We start from the raw sequence: 24,861 nt of genomic DNA on the forward strand, positions 1-24,861 counted from the left end.
TAGTCCATATTTTCCTAATTACTTAATTCTTCACGAGAGTTTAAAAGAAACAAAATAAATCAGTCATTAAGAACTAGCTTGGCACTCAAGTTAATGAAATGTAAAACTGGTTCATTAGGAGTTATTCTATTTGATTGATTTCATTGCCTTCTGTCATTAGCACAAGGTTGTCTATGGAAACAGGATATGTTTCTGCTAATGATTCACAGGGCACAAATGAATCTATTTTCCTTCTAGAAGTTCAGGAAACTTTCAAGTGCTGCTCAAAGCTACCTTGAAAATACATTTTAATGTATAAATATTTCTTTCTGATTTCCTGTAGCAAAGTTGAATTACTAAAAAACATCACAAGGTTTGACATGTTTGAACATGTCCTTTAGGCTGCAAAATTCCCCTGCAGAGTACTGAGTCTACCAGAGGAATCCAAATGTATTTCCTCATTTATGCCATTAATCAAAAAGAATATGTTGCAAACTGCCCACAGAAGTTTTACTGCATTAGTGTGTAGTGAGTTTATTGGGTCAGGTTGCAAACCAGAAGCACAAAAATGGCATAATACAAAATACAGAATAGAGCTTTGTGGACAAGGGAAAAGCCTAAAGTAATTCACTGATTTAAATAAGAGAAAGTGTTTAGACAGAAAAAAAGCTTTCCCATGTATATATAGAATAAAGAATATGTAATATATTTTGTACTGTTTGCTCTTTTACTTTCAGCAGATATTTCTTAGGCATAGTTGCCCATGAAAGCCAAAGGTACCACTTGTTTTCTTCTTCCATTTTACAACTTTCTAGATTCCACACTGCAAATTTTAATTGTCCTGCTCTTCTCATATATCCCCTCCCAATTAATCTCTCTGTTAACATCATGCCAACTTTTCCCTCTCAGTTGGAAGCAGTATCATCTGGAGAAGCCAGTGAAATACCTTGGCAATGACTGTGGCAGATTGCAATTTACTTGTATTTCTTCACATGAGATGGAACAATCAAAATGTAAAAATATTCTGGAAATTTTGTTCACATATAAAAAGTGATGCCCAACACCTATATTGCTTCTCTGCTGCATTATTTGTCTATTCATGCTACCAGACACCTACAAGGAAAAATAGCTTAATTACCTGTAAGATGAAGCTTAATAAGTTCGTAAGTGGAATTATAAGTGAAATTATCTTTGCCTCGGGTTGGAGTCAGTGACTTCAGAACATGTTTTCTAGCCTAAGAGGATGCTCTCCACTGGAATTTGCTACTGTGTGGCATGTTGTATGTCTGTCCACAGTGTGTGAAAGGGAGAACAAAGAAGGGAAAATGCTGCAATTCTTTTCCAGTCTTTCTATGTGCCGTTTCTATTCTGTGCACCAAGTTCAGGCCAAGTGATGTCATTATACCAATACTGAATCTGGCTCTTTGTAGCCTCCCTTTATGAGAGTCTGAAGCAATTCCAGAAATATTTTGAAGTTGCACTAAGGTTATGTAGAAAGAAAAAAAACCCCACCATCTCATAAGCTAAGTTCCTGTGGCCTCTTGCATTGAGCTTTTATTTACATGAGTGATCTGAAGTCATTTAAACAGGCAGATTATTTTATGCAACATACATATGGCTTTCACAGGGCTGTGATTCTTTAGACATGATAGCTCAAAAGTGTAAGAGAGTTAAGTGTCATATTTTCTGGTTCAATTATTAGATTATACATTCCAGTGTGTTGACTAAGAAGATGTTTCTATGGCTGATACTGTCAGAAAAGTTACCATGTTGTCATATAGATTAAAATTGTTCTGGCTCTAATGGTTGTGGACTCTCTGAAATTAATTTGTGTTAGGAATTTTCACCAGGCTGATTTTAAATTTCTTTCACTGGCAGCCTGATCTTGCATCTTGTTATGTCATAATGTTTAAAATGCAGCCCAGCTGTTTCCAGAGGTCTGCATGCTCTCTATTGCTAGAAGAGAAGTGGAAAGCAAATAACTGATTCTTGGAGATGGAAAAGGGCATCTCCATTGTAGGCACAAGTGACCACCAAGTGGATAGTTTTGATATTGCACATGAAAGGTTTTGTAAACTGTAAATAGACATTCTAGAGAGAATGTCCTGCTTTTCTCCATTTACATAAGCAAATCTGAATTTATAGTATTTCTGTGATTGTTTTGCTTTGTTCTTTTGGCTAAAGTGCTGTGTACTATGGTACTCTATGTTGAAAAAACAAATTAAATGTAGCCATTGCGTATGATAGATCATAGCCCATTTACAAGTGGGTATGTCCATTTCTTGATTTCTGTTCTAAAAATCCAAACCTGAAATAGAAAAAAAAGAAAAAAAAAGAGTATTTAGCTAGACCACGGATGACTTTCTGTGTCGATTCCGAAAAACTGAATTACTTTCAGTTATTTCCTTGAAGCTGTTATTTGCAGTTTCTTTGTGAATGATGAATGGCTGGGCATGGAGCAAACTGCAAAACAATCCATTAGTGGAATTCAATTTTCCATCAGTCTTTGCAAGTAATTAGCTTTTCTTTAGGTAATGTATTGTTAGTTTGCACGCATCCAATGTTGTATGACATTCGTTTAGGGAAGAGTAGACAACTTAGTTGCTGTACTGCTTCCAACACACAGCTCATAATTACACCAAAGTTAAATATCCATTAATGTGAGTGACTCCTCTGTGTTACTCCTGAGCAAGGAATCTGCGTGTGTGATCCTGTTCAGTTGCCTGAGCAGCAGCAGACGCACAGCAGACCCTCCTGTTACATAGAAGCATCCTCCAGGAATCTGAGTAGTTCTAGTGGTCAGGCCTGTTTCTGAGGGAGTCATTGCCACACAGGCATCCAAAGCCAGTATAATAAACCAGGAGTGCCACGGCGCTGCCTCCTGCTTCAAGCAGAGTTGTCTGTAGCTGGGAAACCTTAGAAGCTGATTTCCATAGCTTCTTCCTCAGGCACAATCTTTGTACCCTACTTGCAATGCTCTTCCTCACACAAAAAGAACAGACAGAGGGAAAAATTTGGTCCTCACCAAAGTCAAGCTGGTGTGTATGGTTTACTCACGGATGTGTCTTTCAGGAGATGTAACATACCTCTCCGTTTGCTCCCTATTCTGTTTTAAAATCTGGCATTGAGTCAACTCTTCCTGCCGGGCCACATTGGTTTTTGTGAGCTGTCTTTTGATGAGAAACTAAATTGACTGAGAAATACTTTATAAGGCAATAACGTATCTTTTGAACCAACTTAATTTGATATAAGCTGGAGCCAATGGCCACTGCAGTTAGTGAGAGTCATCCCATGATTTTCAGTTGGCTGTGGCAGTGTAAGTATCTTTCAGCTTTAAGAATATGTGATAACAAAAATTCCCATTTAAGTTAGCTACCCAGTTGTCCTTATCTGAACTTGTGCAATGCATAATAAAACTTTTGCCTTTTTTCTTTAAAGCAAAAGTTCACGGAAGCTTGAAAACGCCCTTGTGTAATGAAGCTTCTGTTACAGAACTTCTTATGACTAAATTGGCATTGCTATTCTTAGTTTTTTTCTGATGTGACATGTTGTCATCCTTCTGTCTGACTTTCATTTTTCTTCAGTACGATACCATTATCCTCCTCACTTCCATTTTTTCAGTTCTCTTTATTCTCCATTTATTTACCCTTTCTGTCCTACTTAGCCCTTAGTTATCCACCACTAACAGCATTTGTTAGCCATCTTTCTGCTCAGAGGACTTGGTGTGTTGCAGAAGGAAGTCCTACATCCTTAGCAAGTGGCTTCTTCAGACAAGGAGAGGTCTAATTCTGACTCAATATCAGTGGAATTACTTTTGATTTACACTGTTGTCTACAAAAGGAGGAACACACAGAGATGCCATTGCCAGACAATATTCAATACTCCTTGCTTTTGCGACTTCCTGTTTCCTGCATATCACTAAACAGTGTTTTCAGCTCTTGCTGTAGAGACGCACACACATATACTCTTAGCAAACAAACTCAGAGCAAGTCTCTCAAAATTAAAAACATGGATTGCGTTATTCTGGACATGGTCCTCGATCTGGCAAGAGGAGAGATCCACAAAAGGATGGGGAAAGGAACCATGTTGGAACCACAGTGGACACTGAAAAGCTGTCCTGCAGAGCTGCAACCCTGGAGGAAAATTCCAGCTGGGGAAACACTTAATCTCTATTTCCTCCAGGAGATCATACAGAGCTGGCCAAGTCTCTTTAATATTTCTCTTTCACTTTGGCAAATCAACAACTTATAAAAGACTGAAATAAAGTCTCCAAACTCTCCAAAATATATTCAAGGAGAAACTGGAAATGACATCTATTCACGCACACAACACCTTCCATGTGCTTTCAGCATGGACAAAGTGTGCATGGTGTTGGGATGAAAAGCTGGGATGAAATACAGAGTAGTTGAGATTAAGTTGCAAAAGGGTAAAGGCTTTGGCATTTGGGCTCTGTGGTCATTCCAAAGAAAAGTGCTGGATTGAAGCAGTTTCCAAGGGCTGTGTTTCTCACTTGCAGCCAGGCTGCATCCAGCCGGGCTGTTGACCCTTTGCTTGCCTGTCTATTACACCTGCTTGCTACATGACACGTCTCACTCTTCCCATTTTAGCCATTGCCTTGTTGTATTAATGCAAAGTATCAGGACGAGCTGGCAGAAGCACAGAGTGCTTCCGTGACTCTCAGGCAGGGGAGCAGATACTGAAGAAAGAGATGTAGGTGCATTTTTCACTCCTTTTAGAGCACTGGCACAGCTGGCCTAAGACTTCAGCAAACAAGGAATCAATTGGTATTCCCATTCCATGACTTTCCAAGAGGTTTTGGCTCCATGGTTTGCAAGCCAGTCCTCCAAGGTACTGGGAAAGAACAATTTACTAGCAGTCTCTCCCTTCTGTCTGTGCCTCAAAAGCAGAAGAGGGAACAGCACTTGCCCTCTCTGAGCCTCGGATCCCCGAAATAGAAAGATTGCCTGTTCCTGGGCAATGTTAGGGCAGTGCAATGGGGAGCATGCTGCCAAAAGCACATTAATATTTGGGCTATCTGCACATTAAATTTTCAAGAGTTTCTTTTTGTCTGGCTCTCTGCCACTCGCTCTAATTAGAGCCAGTCTCTCCAGCCCTCTATACAGGTTAGCCAGTCTTCAGGTTTATTTTAGGTTCCTGACAGTGACATTTCCAACGTGTCACTGCTGCATCCTGTCAAGAGGACACAGAAAACACAGATTGCAATATAATGTGCCGACTCAGCAAAATAGCACGTACAGGGAAGGGCAAAGCAAACCACCTTGTATAGAGAGGGAAAAAGAAGTGAAGAGTTATCCAGCAGTGCACAGCAAGACCCTTGTATTCTACTTTGTGTTTTCATGGTTTGCAGATAAATCTAGTGCCTAAGAGAAGAGACTTCAAGATCTATGGTGGCCAGAATTGGCTTAGTTAAGCAGCTACTGACTACTGAAGTAATTAAGTTTTGGTACTTTATGAAGACACTGGAGGATTTGAAGTCACAGCAAGCTTCAGAGTGTGATTTTTAACAGGAAAGTTACACCCTTATTGATATAGAGGCTACTGGAGTTGCAGGAAGGTTCAATGCATCAACCACTGAGCCAAGAGGCTGGAGACAGGAAGAGGTTTGTAGGATCAGTGAAGAAGGATAAGAGCCCTGGGAACCCTGACCATCCTGAGCATCCAAGCCACCCTTGCAGGGCACAGAGCAGAGCTCCTCAAGCTTGTGCCAACCAAGCCAGAAAGTCAACCTGGCACAGCAGCCCAGAGCCAGCCTGCAGCAGCACTGTGCTGTGCTGCACAGTGGCCTGACCTGCAGGACTCATGGGAGGTCAATTCAGAGGTCTGTTCTGAGCTGGATTGTGTGGAGGCACAGTGTGATACGTGCCCTGGGAGTATAAACCTTCACTTGCCAGGATCAGTATAGTGAGAGGACAATAGAGATGACAAGTGGTGAGGCAGAGGAAGGGAAGGAGCAGGGGGAGGGATAAGGGTCCTTTAGTGTTTATTAGTGTTTATTATTTTGTGGGCTGCTGAGCCACATGGGCCCCATTTGCTACTGGTGCTCCGTTGTGCAAGGATGGGAAGAAGGATCATAGGAACAGGACTCTAGACTAAGATTCAGTTCTTGTTTCAACTGCAGCGTTCCCCTGGCTCCACACCTTTGTCCACAACAGCAAAAGCTGGGTGCATAGTCCAATGTAGGGACATGGCACACTCCAACAGGATTCTGACCAGGGACACAAGCACCCCACACTGTGCTCTCTCACGTAAACATCAACACTTGCTACCCAGGTTAAGTGTAATCTGCCCTGTACTTAGATTAATTACCTATTAAAAAAAATAAAACAGATTATCTTTTGCTGGAGGATGCTTGTGAGGATCAAACTCATTAATTATTATATGGCATACATGTAGATCAGGAAGGCTGTGAGCATACCTAAATATTCAGCACCCTGAAATCACATGTGTCACGTAAGCAGCCCTGCTTATTTTGGAGGTCAGAGCAGGGTTACTTCTGGAGCCATAGTGCTGACTGGAAAAGAGAGACAGCAAATGATACCTTGATGTTTTAGTTTATTGCTATTCCTATAAATGAGTTTGGCCTCTGAAGCCACATTCTTCATACCACTTGATTTGGAAAAGCCAGAGGTAATAGTTGACGTTTGCATATCTGGAATGTCAATGGCAAGGCGATTTCCAGATGTAAGCAGTTCTGTTCACATTTAGTCAACAAAGGCAAACCTGGCAGAAGTGGGTTTGACTCCATCATTGGATTTGGCCCATAAACTTTATCCTCTTCTGCTGAGTCCAATACAAATAGTAGCGTACTCTGTTCCCAGAGCATTACCAGCACATTTCCTAATATTTGTGGCACGGAGGACCACATTGCCCAATAGATTTGACTGAATGGTGAACCTCCCTCAGCAATTCAGGTAAGAAAATACTTTTACTTCAGCCTGGGACCAACCACCATTTTTACAGCTCTTTTAATAATGTCCATAAAAAATATTAGTTACCAAATTATTATATACAAACATGGTTAACAGCTATAGTATCAGAGCTCAGAGCTATAGAATCAGTACTCATGAGCAGAGGCAGCTTCAGCAGTGCTCATCTTATAAGGTCTTACTTCATTTAAGTCAGGTGCAGGGTAATAGCAAGTCTCACCTGAACTTTTATTTTTCTGTGTGTGGAATGACTTTATGTCTTTCTGCCATTACTAGGAGCTGAGAAAACTCTTTACCAGGTGATCTTACTTCATTTTTGCATCTTACTGTTCATACTACACTTTCCTTATCTAATCTATAAAAACACATGTAAATCTATCTAAATCTATCTAATCTAAGCCACAGATGTAGGAAGGTCATAAGGATGTTCCCATCTTTGGCCAGAATAATTCAGTTGTTCTGTCAGACTTTGGTCAAGATCTCCCAAATTTCTCCCATATTGTATTTGTCAATATTATGTTTGCCCATATTACATCCCCCCTTATTGTCTCCCCTATTATTTCTCAGATTTCTCTCATATTATTTATATCCCTGTTGTTTTGAGGCAAGGGTGTTGAAGCCAATCAGACATGGTGTATTTCTTTCCACAGCTATGACCTGCAGTTGATGTACTTTTTTGGCAAGATGCAGGTGGCTTGCTGTGACACTCTGGACACACACATACCACAAGATGAAAAAGCTGGTCTATGATCTCCTTCCACCAGGAGTCTGCAGCCTCCTCAACCTGGACACTATCTACGCTAACAATGAGATCAGTCTGGGAGATACTGAGATATATGTCTTTGACTACAATTACATGTTAGCCCACTATTCTAATTTACTACACTCTATGATTTTCAACACTTCCAGAGAGATCCTCATAGAACAATTGAAGTATCCAGAAGGGCTTGGGAAGTATGACTGCATTCCAGAGTTTGCCATACATGCACTTCACTATGATGTATGAAAGAGTCTTCTGATGAAGACTGATGCTTTCCATTATGCCCAGCTGGGGACAGTATATAGAGGGCTCAAACAAGTGCCTGATGGAGAGGTAATTGAACTCTACGGTGGTGTGCAGCACATCCCCCTGTACCAGACGAGTGACTTCTACGGCAAGGGTCCTTTACTATAAGCAGTTTATGGACGTTTTTTCTCTTCCTGAAATGACACTGCTCTCTTCAGTCATTGATTACTTCATAACTCATGGCATTGAGTTTAACCAGGTGCATCTTTACAAGGATATATCTGATGCTATTAGAGATGTATATGTGAATGGGGTGATGCACAAAGGATTGAAAAAGATCTGGAAGAGAATATTCTGCACGGGCATGAAATCTACACTGTGCTAAACCGAGTGGTGAACCATAAGAAGAAACTCTTCCTCAGGGCAGGCACCCTTCACTCCCGCGGCAGAGCCCAGACCTCCCGGCCATGTCATCACCGGTGACCCCCCTGTCCCCACCGTGGCCCCGCAGTACACGGGCGCGGCCGCTGGGGGCGCTGGAGACCGCCGCCCCTCCCCGGCGGGAAGGCCCCGCCCCGTCTTGCAGCAAGTCCCGCCTCGAGGCCTCTCTTCGCCCGCGGATTGGCCACCGCCGCCTGCGGAGCGGGCGGGGCTGGCGGGGGCAGTTAAAGCGCCGTGGCGACGGCGGGGAGTTGCGACTGGGGGCTGGGCCGGCGTGGGGAGGGTGAGTGGGGGCGCAGGCGGGACTGGGGGTTCCGGGCCGGGCTTGGCTCCTTCGCGTAGCGGCGCCGTGTCCCGGCGCGCGGGGCCGCGCCTGGCCGTTCCGCGGCCTTGCGGGGGGGCGGGTGCCGGGTGCGCGGCGGCCCTGCCGGGCCTTGCCCGGTGTCCCGCGGGAGGAAGCGCCTGCCCGGCCTCGTGTCTCGGCCCGGCCGGCTCCCCCGGGCCACAGCAGCGCCTGGCTGCTCCTCGTAGGGAGGCTGCGGCTGCTCCCCTGTCCCCGTCTGGTTCTCTCTCCCCCTGTTCCTCCCCTGTCCTTAGGAGACCTGCGGCGTGTTCCCCCCCGCCCCGAGGGTTAGCTCCCTGCGGTCACAGGGCTGGGGGCCACGGCAGACTTTTCCTTTTGCTGCAAAACCGCATTTACTCCCAAACGTGACTTTTAAGTCAACTTCAGCCCGGAAAGCAGGGCCTGTGATGTGGACGTGGGGTTGTACCCTGCTGCTTTCAGTGGCTTGTGGAGGCGTTGAGTGCTCTGTGGTGCCCGCAGACCTCCCCTAACCTGGTTGAACGCTCTCATCTGCGGTGCTCACCTTGCCTGTGGGGAAGGAGGGCAATGTTGTCCTTGTGCACTGATAGTCCCTTGGGTTATCTGATAATGCGACTGTTATAGTGCTGTGAACAGGTAGAACCGTGGAGCCTCTTCCATGCAGGTAGAGCGGATTCATTTATCTGGTCTAAGGGACCTACAACAAATTCTAGCCCTGGTTTTTAAGAGAGGAGGAGAAATAACGTCCAGCCTTGTGCTGTGCAGTAAGCAGCATTTACTTTTCCAAGTGTGAAGCTTTCTGGGGAAGACTATTTTGCAGGTCTACAGTGAGACTTGACTGACTCAATGCCTTGCTGATTTTTAAGAATATTTAACCATGTTTAAGGCAGTGCATAAAGTAGCCCCTGACTTGGCCAGTAGTTCAGATCTTGTTTATGTTGAACAGAATATCATCAGTCTTCCATGAAATATGTTGCACTTTGTGCTGTGAAGCTAAATCACCGGTGTTGCTGTAGGAACTGGTTGAGTGAAGGGAAGGGTCAGATATGCAGGACTGATGCCTGTGTGCTGGTTTCTCTGAAAAGCTCGAGATGAATCATGCCTGAGCTCTGTGTGCATATGAGGATGCTTGCTTTGGTAGGGAAACCAGGCTTTAGTGAGAAGTGTTGCTTTAAGTTAGTTATGTCTGTGTAGTACTTTTCAAGGTGCTCAGTTTTCACTATTCATGGCTATTGAAGAGAATACTTGAGCTGTCTGGTAGTTTGGGGTTGTTCTAATTGGTGCTTAAAACTTATCCAAACTTAAACTTGATGGATGCTGTAAATTAGAGGCCATCTGCAGTGAGTGAAAGCCTTTTTGTATGTCAAACATCAGTAATCTGTGTAAGTACAACCCTGCTTGAAAGAAAATGCATTCTGCAAGTCTTTTATAGATTTGAGGTGGTGGGATGTGCTTATATCGCAGTATATTCTGTGGGGCAACCTGCAGCCTGAAGGTATTCATTTTAGCTATGCAGACTAGTCAGCTGCTTAAGAAATTCTAAGACAAAAAGTCAAGTGTTTGAACAACTGTCATACTTGTCTTGTGACTTCCACATAGAAGTGGAAGAAAGGTTTAAAGCATCTGGCATAAAGCTGACTGAATACTGAATCACAGCAGTTGGTGCTGCTGAACATGCATATTCTGTATATTCCATGGACACTGGAGTTTTTCTCATGGTTCTGGCACTTTCAGAGGTGTGTTTGTAAAGCTCATTATTTACTTGGCTTAGAGGAGGTGCTGTGTCTTGAGTTATAATGAGAACTAAGCTTAAGCTTGTTTGTTCTGTTGGTTGACTGGCCAAGTGTGTCTTTTTAATGTGAAATTTGGACTAGTAAGGAAGGCAGAAAACTGAGGAGGGGTAAGGTCTTGGATTTTTCTCACATGAACTTCACTTGAAACTAAAACCAAACAAGGAAGTGGTAGCAAGGAACTAGTCACCAATTACTTGCTCATGCCCTGCTGGGGCTGGTTTCTGTTCCCATGGCTTCGCTGACCTCCTCTGGGGAGTCTGAGTGGCAGGTTGGGACTTTAAAGCTGAAGAAAACATAGTTCTTAAGCTGCCTGCTTTTAACATCCTTTGTAGAGCACAAAGTAAAAGTGCGCTTTCTTGGAACTAGCTACTAGCATTCAAGCCTATGGCACACTATTAGTTGAGCTCTAATAAAAAAATGCAACTTCAAAGAGTAGATTTCACTTGAATTCTGCCTATAATCCTGTGGTCAAGTACATGACTTGATTGAAGTATCTCTACAGACAAGCTTGTTCAGTTTAACTTCCAGAGTTATTTTGGGGGAAGAGGCAGAAAGATTGGTGTTGAGATTAAATATGCTTTTGTGCAGTCACTTGACTCTGATTTTCTGAGAGGGAGTCGCCCTAAGTGTTATATTCACGTGGCTTGGTGTGTGGTGTTAGCAACTGAAGGGTGAAAGTCTTCTGTGGCTGCTTGAGTACTGACTATTGTATTTGAAAACTGTAAAGGCTACGTTCTTTTTCTGTTACAGATTCTTCAGCAGCACTGTTCTGGTCAGAAAATGTCTGCTCTTGAAACCCTCTTCAAATACATTGATGAACACCAGGACCTCTATATTCAGGTAAGGTTTTTTGAGTGTTATCCTGCAGCACAGACAGCTATGGGATATTAAAAGTTAGGTGGTCAGCTTCAAGTTTATTGTTACTCCTTATGTATATGGCCAATAGTAGAGTAATGCCAAGTAACTGGGGAGTGGGGAGAGCAAGCAGCAGGTGTGGCTGATTCGAGTCAAGCCAGAAAACTTTGTTTCTTAAGTTTAAGCATAGTTCTGTTCAAAGATCTAAATCTCTATGGTAGATTTATTAGGAAATGCTGTATTACTGTATAGTGCAAGCAGTGACTTATTGAGAGGTACAAGAAGTTTGACACTGGTTCCTGAATGCCAAACTGGGTTTATACTGTCACTTCCCTTTTGAGATGAAAGAAGCAAAATATAAGCAAGGCTGGAATAAAGCTTTCACATATGAAACTGTTCGTGTTGGGGTACAGAGGGAGAGTGTTTCTCTACTTTGTTGTTTAACCTGCTGTTTAATTGCACCTTGTATTGCGATCCCTTTTGCCGATGAAGGCATCAGTGGCATAGCACTGTAAACTGCCAGGCAAGATATATGCTGAGTGTTCAACTTGACTTTTGCCAGTTACTCTCACAGCTCTCACGTGGCAGGGGAAAAGCTAAGGTGGCCTTTCTGAGAAGCCTGAAAGACATTATCTAGTTCTGGATACTTAAAGAATGGTGACTAGAAAGGCACAATATGCACAAGCTGTCATACCCTTAAACGTATCATATTTATCTGCAGAATTTGTTACTCTACAGGGGCAGCTGTAGGAAGTGAGGTTTCAGAGAGCTTTTGAACCTAATATTAATTGCTAGAGTACTCTTTTGAGTAGAAGACAGCTGATTTGCCTCAAGTTTAAGCTTGTCTAAAACAGTATTAGTTGAATTGCGAGGTGCTGTATTTGTGTAGTGCCTCCTGTGCCATAATTCATGTGTAGTAAAACCTTCAGCTTTTCTGTCTTTCTGTAGCGGCTGGCCCAATGGGTGGCAATCCAGAGTGTGTCAGCATGGCCGGATAAGAGGGCTGAAATCAGGCGCATGATGGAAGTTGCTGCGAGGGATATTGAGCGACTGGGAGGCACAACCCAACTTGTGGATATTGGGAAACAAAAGGTATGTGAGCAACTCCATGTCAGCTTAGTAGAAAAAGTCTCTTTAGAAGACAAGGTGTTTTGCACTATGAGGTGCTGGCTTCTTATGATCCTGGTAAGAAAGATGTTTAGACTCCAGAAAGTAAAATTTAAAATGCTGTTTATTAGAGCTACTACTATAAAGGGAGAGGATATTATAGATAATCTTATGTCCCTTCAGATACTGGGAACTTCAGGCTGTGCAGCATCTATGAAGCATCTAATCAGTGTGCAGCACACTGTGTAGATCCCATTCATGGAAATGTTACCACATTTTATTTATTCAAGTTATTTGATTCCACTGCCAAACAAAGGGGATATTCACATGAGAACTTCTTGCTGCATTTTTAGATAAAGGCAAGGACATGCAGGTGGTGTAATTGCTGGTACCAAGTGGGAACTGCCTGTGTTCTACAGTCGCTGGCCAAGTTTATCCTGCAGCCCAAGGACACCCACAGCACAACACAAGGCAGGAGGCAAAGCTGAGTGTGCAGCACAACACAGGCTGGGGTGCACTCAGGCTAATGGGGGTCACTAATTCCTTAATGTCTGATGGTCTTCTGGTCAGGATTACTACACAAGGGTCCTGTGGGCAGTGGCCTAGAAAGGCAATAGCCTGTTGGGGTGTTGGATAATGCCTTTCCTGCCACACAGTCTGATAAACTTCCAATTAAAACTTTTGTTTATAGTAAACCTTGGGATTCAGATCAGTTAAGCATGTTGTATTACATTTTGGACTGTGTATTAAATGTATTTTAAATAATTTTCTAACTGAACATGAAAAGACCACCTGCAAACAAAAATGTTACACATTTTTAATAGCAGGCTGGTGTTGGACCTTAGACCCGTAGACTGTAAATATACTGACTGAAGTTTCGGTAAATCTTCCAAAGACTTTTAAGCTCTTCCAGAAGTGTTGCAATTGTCACACTATTGCACAGCTCCCATACCAGATACAGAAGGATCCTTAATAGGATGAGTTCCCTCCTTTTTTTTAGCTAGCTGGACTGCTTTCCTTCACCTGAGAAATGTCCTTATGAGAACAACAATGATAATCTCATAATAGGGAACCATCTACTTAATATGTTGCTAGTACGTAGTCACTGCATGTCACAGAATAAGACTTGTACCAAAATGGTTAGACTAGCATTTGTATAGTGGCATTCAAAATCCTGTTGTACTGGAGTGTTTACTAGTTTTAGATGATTGTCATTGTCATTGGTGCTAATGACCGTTGGGTGAAATCTGTGTGTATCAAGACCCTCTGAGCAGTTATTGCTTTTAGCAACTGGAATACACTTGTTTGTAGCACTGCAGGTTCCAGCAGGGAAGCCGTTGACTTCACGTGCCCTCTTGAGAGGCAATGTGTAGGATAATTCTAGCTCTGCTGCTACCTACTGCCTAAAATCCTGTCAAAAGTCTTCCAATTAATTCAGAGACAAACTCGTTCCTTTCATCAATGTAACTTCTGAGGGCAAGAACTGATTTTACAGAGTTTATGAAAAGTACTATTTCTATGTAGAAAACTCAGGCACCTGGATTAAAGTTACCGTTAGTGTTAAGTTTTATATTAAGTCTAGACAAAACTAGTCAGTGTATTACAGACATTGCTGGTATATCAATAAAGGGCAATGTAAAGCAACTGGTGAACTTGTTTGATTAAACTTTTACTGCTGCGCTGCAGTTTGTGCTGCGTACTGATTACTGTAAGTGCAAACTCTTGCAATAATACTTTGATCACTTAGAGCTGCAGCTGGCCAAGAGAAATGTAACTTGTTGATTTAAAAGAAAATAAAAATCAGAGCTTGGAGCCCATATGAGCAAAAAGTTAAAGCTGATCTTGATCTGTTGAACAGTGTCTAGGAGTATGTGTTCACTGGAAGGGAAATACATGCTGACTGGGAATGGCATATGATAATTGCTTACAGGGTATTTCAAGGGATTAAGCCAAATTCAACTCTTGAACTCTTGATCTGAGTTCATCAGCACTGTCCTGCCCTTTGCTTAACAGCATAGGCTGGTATAGTGAAATATAACTTACACTTTATTTGGGTGTAGGCACATGTTATACTTTCTGATAGCCCTGTCAGGAAATTTCTGTTTAGAGAGAGGCACTGTGGACAGGATGAAGGTGCAGTGACAAGCAATGCAGAATGCAATATTGAAGGGAGTTTGTCACTTGCAGTTAAGTCAGCATTAGATATGGCATTTTGGCAGGCAACCAGCTTGTTCTGCTAAAATCTGATGTGGGATTGTTAGTTTAAAGCTAACGGTTCTGAGCGGCTTGAAGCATTTTGACTATCACTGGGAATTGTCAGGGAACTTTTGCTGGCGTAGTGCCATCATGCCTTCATTGGCACATTGCTTCTGGCAATCAGTTTAAGTAGCTTAATTTTGTTTAGCTTTCTGTGCCCCTAATCTCATAACCACCATAATGTTAAAGTAATTAATTCATCTGATAAAAATGTGCTGCTCTGACGTTCCACATTCGCATAAAACTTCTTGCCTCCTATTTCTAGCTGCCTGATGGATCAGAGATCCCTCTACCACCAATTATTCTGGGAACACTGGGCTCGGATCCACACAAAAAGACGGTGTGTGTATATGGTCACCTGGATGTTCAGCCAGCAGCACTGGAGGATGGCTGGGATAGTGAGCCCTTCACACTGGTAGAAAGAGAAGGTAAGACTGGTGGACTTCCCAAACTGATGAGCACTTCTTTAAAAAGTGTGGTATTTCTCAACTGTTCTAAAGTTGTACCCTTGATTGAAAGAGGGAAGAAGAGTAGGAACAGATGTGGGTGTTTATTTAATGCAGTTGAGATAAGATGCAGGAGGGGAAATGGTAAACAAGTAGGGCTGCAAAATCTCAGCTGCTCCAAGGACTTGTTTCCTTTTCTGATAGTCCAGACTATCGGAGTGTGTTATCTTCCTTGTAGCTACAGCAAAGTCTTAAATGCTGCCTTCCATGATACAATTTGTTGTCAGAAGGCTTTCTAGAGCTAGTTTCTTGACCTGTTCACAACTGGCAGTGTGTAAGGTCATGTCAGACTGCAGGGACTCTGAACCACTGCAGGGAATGAACACCCAACACAGTTTCTTTGTGCCTGGAGACAGGAGTAGTACAACAGCCTGCCTGGGTTTCCTTGTGTGTGCATACTGAGCTGCACTGAGCACTGCAGAAGCTGTGTTTGAGAGAGCTGGTGCCCAGACAAGTGTCCCTCTCCTGTAAATGGGGATGAAGAAATCATACAGTAAGAGTCCTGTTGAAACAACACATTGCCAGTAGTTAAGAGGAGAGTAAAACTTTCTTTATTTAAAGCTGGTGCTACCAGCAGCCTCTTTGTTTCATTTGCTCAGTGTTGCGTGTTCAAAGGTCATTCAAAGGTTCAAAGCTGTATGGCATTAAACATTCTTGTTGCGTAAGTGTTAATCATTGCCAAGAAAATAAGTGTCTGTGGTAACTAGTATTTCTACCTGGGAACTTGGTCATAGGCAGCAGAGTCCAAGTTACTAAGTAGGATTATCTCATCTGATAGCAAGAGCTAGACTTGCCTTAGGCTGTGGCTTATCTCTGTGCAGCCTGGCAGTGTAGGAGACATATTTACCAATGGCTCCTTACCTTGCAGACTGTCTAGGCTGTTCTGTCACTCTGGTTACACCCTGTGCTTAGGGGTTGTAGCCACAGCTGAGTTGCAGCAATATCTGCCTTTACTGTAATCCCATGTGCTACGTTTCCTGGGACTTCCTTGTAGCCTGTAAAATTGGTGTTTAACTAAAGCCTTTTCTGGTGAGATTCTCTTTTATCTAGAGCATCCAGAGAAGTGGTTGGTCACTAGCTACTGAAGTTATACTATTCAAACAATTATTCAACTGAGGCTAATACTGGATAAGTTTCTGTTCAGATATGGTATCTTGTTTCTACACCCTTATTGCTATGTTTGTAGAAAATATTGTTGTGAAGGATATGAGAATGACTCGGCCCAAGGCAGTCACCTCTTTTCCAGGCTTATGTTCAACTCCTATCCAGGGAGCAGCTGGGGGAAGAGGTGGGGTAGCTCCAAAGTGAGAGAACTATCGCAGTCCTGCACCTACCTGCATGAGTGTATGGAGCAGAATGTAAAACTGCTACTTCAGAAGAATTGGAAAGGAAAGTTATATAAGCAGGAATAAAAAGTTTATCCAAAAGGATGTTTTCTTCTGCAGGCAAGAGATGACTGAAGCTTTGTCCTAATTTTTCTCTACACTGGTTAATTTGTATTTTGTTTCTACAGGAAAGCTGTATGGGCGAGGATCAACAGATGACAAAGGTCCAGTGCTTGCCTGGCTGAATGCCTTGGAGGCTTATCAACAAACTAACCAAGTATGTGCCCAAAATGAATCCTGCTTTTTTACATACAGCTGAGTCTGGCAATAAATGTTACCCAAGCCACAAACCCTTGTGAGGCAAGACTGCTTATTCAGCTGATGGGAGGAATGATGCAATAGTCCCGTAAAGTCCCTGAAGCGTCAGTAGGGTTGAGTTGATTTGCTAGTCCTGTAGATGCTTGGATTGCACTTTGAACATTTTTGCTTTAATGCAGTTTATGGGAAAGAAAACACATATGCAAGTATCTGGAGCAGGAGGAATAATCAAATGCGATTACTTTCATGTAAGGATGTCAAATTAGCTTCACCTTTAATGAAGCTTAATGTCTCACTGTCACTGAACTCTAAGAGATTAATTTAGCGACACTAAACTGTGAGACTTGCTGTTTCTGTTCAAGAAAAAGTACAGTCAGAAATAGCTCAGAATGTCTCCATCTTGCCAGACAAGTTATTACTTGTGAGAAGAATTACCTGTTCTCAAGTGCTACCTAGGCATAGAATATGGTAGACTGGATAGAGTAGCTCTGAGTCTCCTGCTGTGGCATGCAATTTCTATGGTTGATACTAATTTTTCTAGCCCTGTGACTTACCTTTGGCAAGAGATTTCTGTTGCATTCCCACAGTTAAGAGGATTGTGAACAAGTTGTTCTAGAGCTTAGTTAAAATTTTTTGGGGAGTTTGAATTCCATCAAATGAAGGGTGGCACAAGTGTCCTCAACATAAGCACAGTCCAAACTTTGTAATACTCTGTGTATAGTTAACAAATTCTGCTGTCATAGGACTAATTTACCCATGTTCAATTTTCTGCTTTGGACATGACATAAAAATTACTGATTGCTGAAGGAGTCTAGTGTTTTCACATACTTAATCTGTTCTTATTTTTAATTTTCAAAGGAGTTTCCAGTAAATGTTAAGTTCTGCCTAGAAGGTATGGAAGAATCAGGATCTGAAGGCCTTGATGAACTGATTTTTGCTCAGCGAGACACTTTCTTCAAAGATGTGGATTTTGTTTGCATTTCTGACAACTACTGGCTGGGCAAGAATAAGCCTTGTATCACCTATGGCTTGAGGGGTATCTGCTACTACTTCATAGAGGTAAGTGTTGAAATAGCCTCCAAAACCAGTGTTACTGAACTAAATTTTCTACTGGAGTAGAGTGGTAGCTCTGACTTTCCCATGCCAATAGCTTTTCATCAGAAAAGCTGAAACTGGCTGCTTAAATAGAACAGTTTCTACTAACTCTCTAAATATCTTCCTTTTACTATTTTCCTTTTACTATCCTATATGATAATTGGGTGGGAGGGATAGCTGTTAGATATATGAAGCAAGATAAGCCAGTACCTTCACTGGAGGATTATCTCATAGCATAGATATCTTAATCCATATATTTCTTTGAGTGCAGGAAGAGATGTCACCTGAAGTCCCCAAGGCTGGGACAGTCAGTACTAAGGGCTTATACTTCACAGAGCAATAAAAAGCAGATCTGCTTTAACGTACCACAACTGAGTGGTCTGGTTTCATAAGCAGACGTGTTCTCAAAGTATGTGCAGCAAAAAGCTGTAGAAGTCTGTTCTGTGTATTTGACAGTATATTCATGCTAAAATTAACCTGAATCTTAATTCACTTCAAACCAGGTGGAATGTAGTGACAAAGACCTTCACTCTGGAGTTTATGGTGGTTCAGTACATGAGGCCATGACAGATCTCATTACTTTAATGGGTAAGAAAAAGCAGGTTTCACTGAATGCATCTAAAATGGGAGTGGGAGCCATTAAAGCATGAGTGAGTTTGCAGTGAGGAGCATCCCTAAGGGCTGCTTACACTAATAAAACAATGACCAATTAAATGGTGCTTGCCAGGTATGCATGAAACTGGCTGATGCCTTGGATACAGAAATGTGAAGTTCTTGCCAGGAGGTTGTCTGTCCACTTTAGCTTCCCCTAAAATCTTCCTACAGGCTCATATGTTAATTAAATCAGCTCTTTTCTGGATATTCTTCTACAGATGACATATTGAACTCCTTGGGAATCCTGCCTTTAAGCAGCCAGTCAAATATGTAGCAGTAGAATGAAATGTAGTTGCAAGGAAGTGCACATTTTGGATAGCTGCAAATTTCAGAAGTGCCTTCCAGACTTAATGGAACAGACTCTGGGAGGTAGAGGTCAGAATTTAATTACATTTACAAAGAGTTTTCAATAAGCAATGACTTTTATTTCCCATGGAAAGTGTTCCCAGCAATGACATCTTGTTTCTTCTGATTGAATCCTGATATTAGGTGCTTCTTGTTTACAGGATCACTTATAGACAAGAAAGGGAAAATCCTCATCCCAGGCATTAATGAAGCAGTAGCACCTGTTACTGATGAGGAGCTGGCACTGTATGAGAAGATTGATTTTGACCTGGCAGAATATGCAAAAGATGTAGGAGCAACAAAACTATTGCATGATGCAAAGGTACACTGTCCTACTCACTCTTTACCCTGGTCAGCTGTGTTAGTTCAAGCCATCTGTATTGGTAGAAGGCAGAAACAAGCTTCTCTGGATACTTGTGTAGTTAGCAAGTCAATTCAGGAGGCAGAGAATTTGTCTGTCTTTAAAATGCTGAGATTGTCTTGAAGATAATTTTACCTGCTGTACAGTTGATTGTGTACTTAGCATTAGCAGTTCCTCTGCAAAGTGTTAGGTGCTTGGAAACTTAGTCTGGATTAACCCATGTTTAAGACAAGCAGTCTAGGTAACTTTAAATTGGCTCCTAAGTCTATGTAGAAGTAGCATTCCAAACTTGGACAGAAGTTACTTTATCTAGTGCTGTTCTCCTAATGCTAGATAAGAGCTGCTAGCACTTTTCCAAAGCTCAGATACCACATCTACATGAAGCATCTGATTTCTAAATCTGTAGAAGTTCAATGAGTTGTCAGAAATAAAGTAGTTGTTCATAGCAATGACTTCTCATTAGGCGAGAAAACAGCTTGAGATCAATCTAGCAGTAATGAACTTAAGGATTGACATACTGAACATATGCCTAGACCTAGCAAGCAAGGACTGTTTAGTAGCCATGAACTAGGCAGTCATCCAAATCTTTGAACAGGCTCAAGTTCAATAAACTCATGCCTGAACTTCTCAAACCTTCATCCTGGGACCTCTCCAAATTAATGCTTTTAACAGCATTGAATCTTGGAAGGTATAGGTATTACATTATAATTTTGAAGCATTAAACCCTGAATGTAAATACATCTCCCATCATAAAAAGCAGAAACAAGTGTTGTAAAAGACAAGTTTACTTGTGCAGGTCTGTCTTCTGTCCTAGTACTGTCAGATGGAGACTTCAAGCTTAAATAGGTATAAATATTATATCTTCAACCTTGTCTTCACATGCTCAGGTTTATATCAACTGGGGGCACACGGCCTTCCTTGTTTAGCCTTGTCCTGTGAAGTAATGGATGAAATATAGCTTGTATGTAAGGAAGAGCTGGCAAGATGCTCTTCATATATGATACTGACCTAAAGCTGTTCAGTCTTAGCTAGACTGAAATCCTAGCTTAACTTACCAAGAGTTCTAACTAAGCTGCATGCATGCAAGAAGGGCGTCAGGGCTAAGGAGAGATGAGAGAGAAGTCTGTAATCTCTAGGTGAGAAACAATGTGCTTGAAAGATTTGAACAGCGATAGTTTAATTATGTTTGAGAGGAGATTAGAGGCAGGTTGTACCTGGAACAAACTAAACTGTAACATAAAGGCCACAAAATTTCTAAGTCTCCTGAATCTCTGCAGTGAAGTTCAAATTTGAGATACTGTAGCTCACAGGACACAAATGTGCTGAATTCAGTATCCAGTGTACTGAACAACTGTGGTGAAAACAGGGAAATGAAGAAGTGTATCTGAAAAAGGCATTAGTGCTGACTCTAATCAACCCAGAGTTCAGTTGGTTTAATACAACTGATATAAATAGCAGGAGCACACTATGCCTCAGTCTGCACAGTGGTGAGGCTTTCAGAAAACTTGTGATCATAAGCATGTAATTCAGTGATGAAAGCACCTACCTGACTTGAGTCAGTGGGGACCAGAGCTTCCAAGGTACTTCCTACACACTGTGCTTCAGCATCTTGTAAATGGTGTATTTGTCCTTGTCAAAAGCAGACTGGTCGTGTCCTGTAAGTTCCATAGAACTTGGAGAGAGTCAAACTAGAGCAACTGAATTTCTAAAGGTGCTAAAAACTCAGCTGTTGTATCAAAATGTGTGCTTCATGGGAGTAACAACTTCTGCTTGCAACTGATTGGTCTTGAATGAGCTGCATTTCTCCATGGGAGAAAGCACTGTTTCTTGCAAAGGCTTTATTAGATTGAAGAAATTATTACTTTGGGGAGCTTTGTCAAACTATATGTAACCTTGCATTTTTCCCTTTGCCTCTGCAGAAAGATATCCTTATGCACAGGTGGAGATACCCTTCCTTGTCTCTCCATGGAATTGAAGGAGCCTTCTCAGGCTCTGGAGCCAAGACTGTGATTCCTAGGAAAGTGATTGGCAAGTTCTCAATCAGACTTGTCCCAAACATGACTCCTGAAGAAGTCACAAAGCATGTATGTTGAGATGGAATGATGGTATCAAAATAAGTTGTGTATTGAAATTTCTGTTTTCCACGCCTGGGGGGAGAGTATTTCTGGTTTCTAAAGCAGTTCCTCTTATTTAGTTTGCTATAATACCATCTTCCCTGTTCTGCACCTCAACTCAGATAATCAAGGGAGTTGCTTTATGGTCCCACACTGCCCTGTTGTGGCCTGGCTGTTCAATTTCTCTCAACTAACTCAAAGAAAGGGCTCAGGTGTAAATGCTAATTTAATGGTAGGCCATTTGGATTGCCAGAAGTGCATGTTCAAAACTAAGATTTTGACATTTTGGCTAACAGTTCTACAGTATACTGTCAGTTTGCATGTAAAAGATATTCTGACTTCAGAGCAGAGGTACATAGGAATAATATGGAGTAATTGTAATAGGAAAATTATCACAGTAGTAGTGACCTTCAAGTCTCTAAGATGCTCTTATATACTGTCTTTATCAGTGTTCATACAAATGCTAACTGTGGATAAGACTCTTCAATCTTTTTTATAGGTTGAAGACTACTTGAGCAAAAAATTTGCAGAGCTGCAGAGCCCCAACAAATTCAGAGTATACTTAGGCCATGGTGGAAAGCCCTGGGTGTCAGACTTTGACCATCCCCACTACATGGCTGGGAGGAGGGCCATGAAGACAGGTCAGTGGCTTTTCCACTTGACTTTGGGAGGACTGAAGAGCTCTTATTCCAGTACCTCAAGAAATACTGAAGAGATGGTGTTTGCAGAATATTTACAGTTTTTGCACTTATTACATAATAAGCTTGGCTCTCTAAGTAATGAACCATGTTGTGCAATCCTTAAACTTAGTTCTGAGGTAGAGGAAGGAAAGGAACTTTATCAAGCTTATTCTGACCATATTGGAACAAGTCCATTGGTACAGTGCTGCTTTTATGTAAGGTTGAGACTGTCAGTAGTTCAGATCACTGGCTTAGCCAAAGCCCTCAAAGCTCAGTCATCCTAGCATCCTTCTTGATCAGTTATGCTGGGGCAACTAGAGTAACTTTAACTTCTGTGTTGGAGGACAAACAGGCTTTCAGATGAAATATTATTTGTATAAATGCTTGAACTGAATTCTGAAAGTGACAGTACCCCAGCATTACATCAGGGGAGGGAAATGCCACATTTCTGCAACCTCTGCAGTCTGGCTGATTAAAACAGCAAGATTTGTCCAGCACATGGTACAGGAGTGGTTGGTACTTGATTGCTTAAGCAGCAGTAAGAATCTGTGTTAGAGAAACAAATACAGTTCCAAACTGACTAGAGTATCACTTTGTTCTAGTTTTTGGAGTGGAACCAGATCTGACGAGGGAGGGAGGAAGCATTCCTGTTACCCTTACTTTTCAAGAAGCAACAGGCAAGAATGTCATGCTGCTTCCTGTTGGAGCTGCAGATGATGGTGCCCATTCTCAAAATGAGAAACTAAATAGGTAAGAGAATATTTATCTCTGGGCCAGGCTTAATTGTCTGTGGATCTTGGCATGTATTATAAAAAAGGTCCAAGAAGAATTATGCTTTTGCTTTTTTTTACATCTCTGGAAGGCAAAGTGCCATTTTTCCCCAGCAGTGGATGACTGCTTAGGTAACTGCTCTGTAGCTGAACCTTGATCCCAGTCCTGCTTCTGGTTTTATGTAGTTGAAACCAGCAGCAGTTTTTATACTTTGGTCTCAATGCTTGGTTACTCTCCCAGAGAGTAACCTCTTGCCAAAGGAGATGCCGGGGATGTTGGGAGTAGAACCTGTTGTTTGCAACAGCTGTGCCTGTAGCATCTCTTGCCTGCATAGGACTGATATTGCAAGATGCACATGTGCTACAGGAATACAGCTCTAAGACAATGCTAATGGAAACTATATTCTTTCCAGGTACAACTACATCCAGGGGATGAAGATGCTTGGTGCATACCTCTATGAAGTTTCCCAGCTGAAGGACTAAGTTAGACACCTTACTTCCTGGTTCACGGATCAAGAAGTCTGAATTTTCTTACAAAATGTCATAAATTACTAAGTCTTGCATGGCTTCACTCTTCTACCAACACTCCACTGCTTTGGTGGGGGAGAGGGAAGCATGCAGTTCCACTGGACAAAGAACACTGTATACCAAAAATATTTCTCTAAATGCTTACTTCAAATGACACAGACTACTCTTTATCTGGCCAGCAGTTCTGAACTGCATCTTTGTCCCCTCTATCATGTCAAAGTTGTGGTTTGCTGTATTCATCTACTTTTCCTGTAAAGCAGGAGGAATGGTTTGCTCTTGACTGATTAAGCAGCCACATCAGTTGCAGAACTGCCAGCCAAGTTTAAGGTTCTTATTCCTGGAGATGTCCTGGAAGTAGTCAAAGTGACAGATTATGGGCCGGTACTGGAATGTGTTCAAGCTGTAGTGAGGCATCTGTCTTGCTGAGTGATTTGGAAGAGCAGTTTGTCTCTTAGAGTTTATACCTGCCTGCAGGTTTCCATTTACAGTGAGTTATGTTATAACAGATTTCACTGTGATAATGACTACTGGCCATCTTTTTGTAAAACTACCTTTGTACTCCCTGAAAAGGACAATAAATAATCATGCTTGAGAGTTTGGCTCTTTGTCTCTAAGGATTAAACAATGACTTGGGAGGGAAAAGCAACTTCAGGTAACCTGGGAGGAACTCTTCTATGGCTGTAGAGGGACATGAGCAACATGGCTACACAGACTCTACTTCCTGGGAATCCAACTCTTTATTCCTTAGGCTCTGGCTTGATAACAGCTTGTTGACTTGGGGCAGATGTTGCTAAATCCTGTTCTCCTGGGGAAAACAAGGTCCAAAAATGGGTGTCTAAGCCAGGTCATCACACTGTATTATGACTGATAGTGCAAGGGAGTGTTGGGAATTTGTAAGCATAAGTGGGGAGAGAAGAGCATCACTCCTTGTAACTACTGCCTGATACTCAACTTCAAGCTGTGCTGTGGAAACATTCAACCCCAATACCACTGGTATCATGTTTAAAAAAACAACCCAAAACTTAAATGTGTGTTCCTCTGAACTGGATTTGGCTCACTGTTTCTGAATTCCCTGAGCAGCACTAGGCATGTATTTCAGGTGATTATGCTTTGCTCTGAGAACATGGTGCAGTCCTGTAGCTTGACGAGTAGGTAAGCGGCATGTGATGCTTCCTTCCTTGTGGAGCAGAAAGCAGGAATGTCTTGTCTATCTGGTTTTCACTGTTGCTTGATCTGGAATCCTAATGTTAATAGTGAATGGCTCTTGGGGCTAGGAGTAGTTTTCTATTCTCACTGTGACGACTTTAAAGCTTCTCTGCCTTGTTCATTTTGTTCTATTGGGTTGGTGTGGAAGTTGATGGCCAGAGATAATCTGGTACCATTGAACTTTGCACTTGTACTTGCAGCTGGGATACAGGCTGAGACCTGGGCCATATGCCTAGGTTAGTACTTATTAGCA

At 42.1% G+C, this 24,861-nt stretch overlaps 1 protein-coding gene across 1 annotated transcript; it reads left to right on the forward strand.

Annotated features, from left to right (window-relative positions):
* Positions 1 to 8,600: 8,600 nt before the first annotated feature.
* CNDP2 (carnosine dipeptidase 2) lies at positions 8,601 to 23,994 on the forward strand. The gene is made up of 12 exons (XM_082044654.1): positions 8,601 to 8,656; positions 11,239 to 11,328; positions 12,292 to 12,435; positions 14,972 to 15,134; positions 16,726 to 16,814; positions 17,714 to 17,914; positions 18,454 to 18,538; positions 19,111 to 19,271; positions 21,230 to 21,394; positions 21,924 to 22,065; positions 22,707 to 22,854; positions 23,288 to 23,994. The coding sequence occupies exons 2-12, from the start codon at positions 11,269 to 11,271 to the stop codon at positions 23,355 to 23,357; spliced, it is 1,428 nt and encodes a 475-aa protein (XP_081900780.1). The 5' UTR covers positions 8,601 to 8,656; positions 11,239 to 11,268; the 3' UTR covers positions 23,358 to 23,994.
* Positions 23,995 to 24,861: the final 867 nt, after the last annotated feature.

Source organism: Streptopelia decaocto, assembly GCF_964273445.1.
Source record: "Streptopelia decaocto genome assembly, chromosome: 2".
NCBI classification, from domain to species: domain Eukaryota; kingdom Metazoa; phylum Chordata; class Aves; order Columbiformes; family Columbidae; genus Streptopelia; species Streptopelia decaocto.

Coding starts and splice junctions, on each gene's coding strand:
- CNDP2 (XM_082044654.1), top strand. CDS start 11,269: ATGTCTGCTCTTGAAACCCTCTTCAAATACATTGATGAACACCAGGAC. Junction 21,395..21,923: donor CTGAAGAAGTCACAAAGCAT/GTATGTTGAGAT, acceptor TCTTTTTTATAG/GTTGAAGACTACTTGAGCAA. Junction 22,855..23,287: donor CAAAATGAGAAACTAAATAG/GTAAGAGAATAT, acceptor TATTCTTTCCAG/GTACAACTACATCCAGGGGA.